Source organism: Lipophrys pholis (genome assembly GCF_963383615.2).
Source record: "Lipophrys pholis genome assembly, chromosome: 16".
In the NCBI taxonomy this organism is placed as follows: Eukaryota; Metazoa; Chordata; class Actinopteri; order Blenniiformes; family Blenniidae; genus Lipophrys; species Lipophrys pholis.
The window spans coordinates 314,804-317,303 of record NC_137634.1 but is presented as its reverse complement, the minus strand read 5'-3'; the positions used below and the strand labels follow the sequence as shown (position 1 = coordinate 317,303).

The 2,500-nt window shown below is 44.7% G+C and overlaps 1 protein-coding gene across 1 annotated transcript in view; it reads right to left on the bottom strand.

Moving 5' to 3' along the window:
* dlg2 (discs, large homolog 2) overlaps positions 1-2,500 on the bottom strand; it is an 88,517-nt gene that overhangs the window by 5,338 nt on the left and 80,679 nt on the right. The window contains 1 exon segment of the mRNA XM_080483491.1: positions 981-1,239. Within this exon segment, the coding sequence (XP_080339617.1) occupies positions 981-1,239 (259 nt within the window).

The window sequence follows — 2,500 nt, the reverse complement described above, 5'->3', positions numbered from 1 at the left end:
CCACTGATGGTTCCTTTAGAACCTCCTTTAGCCTAGGAACCACTGATGCTTCCTTTAGAACCTCCTTTAGCCTAGGAACCTCTGATGCTTCCTATAGAACCTCCTTTAGCTTAGGAACCACTGATGCTTCCTTTAGAACCTCCTTTAGCCTAGGAAACACTGATGCTTCCTTTAGAACCTCCTTTAGCTTAGGAACCACTGATGGTTCCTTTAGAACCTCCTTTAGCCTAGGAACCACTGATGCTTCCTTTAGAACCTCCTTTAGCCTAGGAACCACTGATGCTTCCTTTAGAACCTCCTTTAGCCTAGGAACCACTGATGGTTCCTTTAGAACCTCCTTTAGCTTAGGAACCACTGCTGGTTCCTTCAGGAAGCCTCCTAACACCTGTCCTTAACCCTGTGATGTCATCCAGGGGTTCAGGTAAAGTCGATATTGAAGGAGGTAGGAGGGACCATTGGGACCCTGGGGTTCCTCTGGCCTACATCAGGACCCTTAAATATATAAACCATGAAGAAGACTTTAGACCTTAATGTCAATAAAAGTAATCCAGAGTTATTAAGCTATTTCTATCTTTCAGTATTTAGATTGTTTCACAATACACGGTGGTATTTCTAGAAGAAAGTACACGAAACACCGATTTCCAGATTGACTGGTTGTATGTTTAAAGATATATGTGGATTTGTTTCCCTAATATTTGACCCCAAATCTTCATATATTAAATGAAATACATGAATCATGCCCCGATTGACATTGAAGAAAAAAAAAAAAAGCTGCAATCATGATTTTGTTCATACTGTGATGAGAAATAGAACCGAAGGTACACCATCTCAATAATAATACGTTGTTCTGAAATCCACCAACCACAAACCGACTTCACTTCACTTTCTATTCTTTATTCTAGAAGCTGCAGTTTGGCTTTTCCTTCTACACAGTTGAGCGTCTCCATGGTAACCAGAACTGAGCCTCCAGCTGTTCTCACCCTCTCGGCCACGTATTTGACGGACTGGACGCTGGTCCCGTACAGGTTCTCGTTGTACTGCCCCGCCTCGATGAACTTGTGCTCTTGGATGTCCTTCTCCATCTGCTCTCTGGACATCACGAAGTGGTAGTCCTGGCCGTCCAGCTCGTAGTCCCTCCTGGGCCGGGTGGTGTCTGGAACACGACAGTCAGAAAGACTAAATGGCGCTCCAGCAGGACACCCGGAGACAGTCCCAGCGTCTGTCCTGAGATCCTCCAACCTGCTTCAATCATCACTCATGAGTTCAGACTGGATTCTGACTGAACGGTGGAATAAAGAACCGTCTTCGTCTTCACAATGTGAGGAGGAACAATAAATATCAGCAAACGCACTGGCTCTTTTACTTTGAAAGATTTGTCATTACACATGTATTGTTTCTAGGAAAGTTGGGAAATGCAGCTACTTTGAACTATTTGAATGAGAGTAAAAACACAAACATTTCTCTACACTATGGAGCTACGGAACCCTAAAGAAGCAGAGTTAAAGGGGGTCAGAACCTCCAGAGGACCGAAGGGACAAAGACTCTCTTACCTTGATGAACTGAACTGGGAGCAGCTTCATGTTCAGAGATTAAAACAGACCAGCAGATTAAAACATGCAGAATCAAACAGCTGGTGGGGAGGAGGCATGAGAGGGGATGAGGAGGCATGAGAGGGGATGAGGAGGCATGAGAGGGGATGAGGAGGCATGAGAGGGGATGAGGAGGCATGAGAGGGGATGAGGAGTCATGAGAGGGGATGATGAGGCATGATAGGGGATGAGGAGGCATGAGAGGGGATGAGGAGGCATGAGAGGGGATGATGAGGCATGAGAGGGGATGAGGAGGCATGAGAGGTGGGGAGGAGGCATGATAGGAGATGAGGAGGCATGAGAGGTGGGGAGGAGGCATGAGAGGGGATGAGGAGGCATGAGAGGTGGGGAGGAGGCATGAGAGGGGATGATGAGGCATGAGAGGGGATGAGGAGTCATGAGATGGGATGAGGAGGCATGAGGAGGCATGAGAGGTGGTGAGGAGTCATGATAGGTGATGAGGAGGCATGAGGAGGCATGAGAGGTGGTGAGGAGTCATGAGAGGGGATGATGAGTCATGATAGGTGATGAGGAGTCATGAGAGGTGATGAGGAGTCATGAGAGGAGATAAGGAGTCATGAGAGGTGATGATGAGTCATGAGAGGTAGTGAAAGTAGATTCAAAACACAAACAAGCAGTAAACTTCCCAGGGCTTTTGACTGTGTAATTACGGCTTTTACTTTGAAACAGAGACAGGAAGACCTGTTGTGCATGTTATTGATAAGAAGATGAGTCAGTGGAGAAAGTACAGGTGTCGCTCAAAAACTTAAAACATGATAAAATAGGTTTTGTATAATATATATATATATATATATATATATATATATATATATATATATATATATATATATATAGTGTATATGTAAGTGTTTTCTGCACTCATAAACTGAAAACACAAAAAGGCTTTAAAT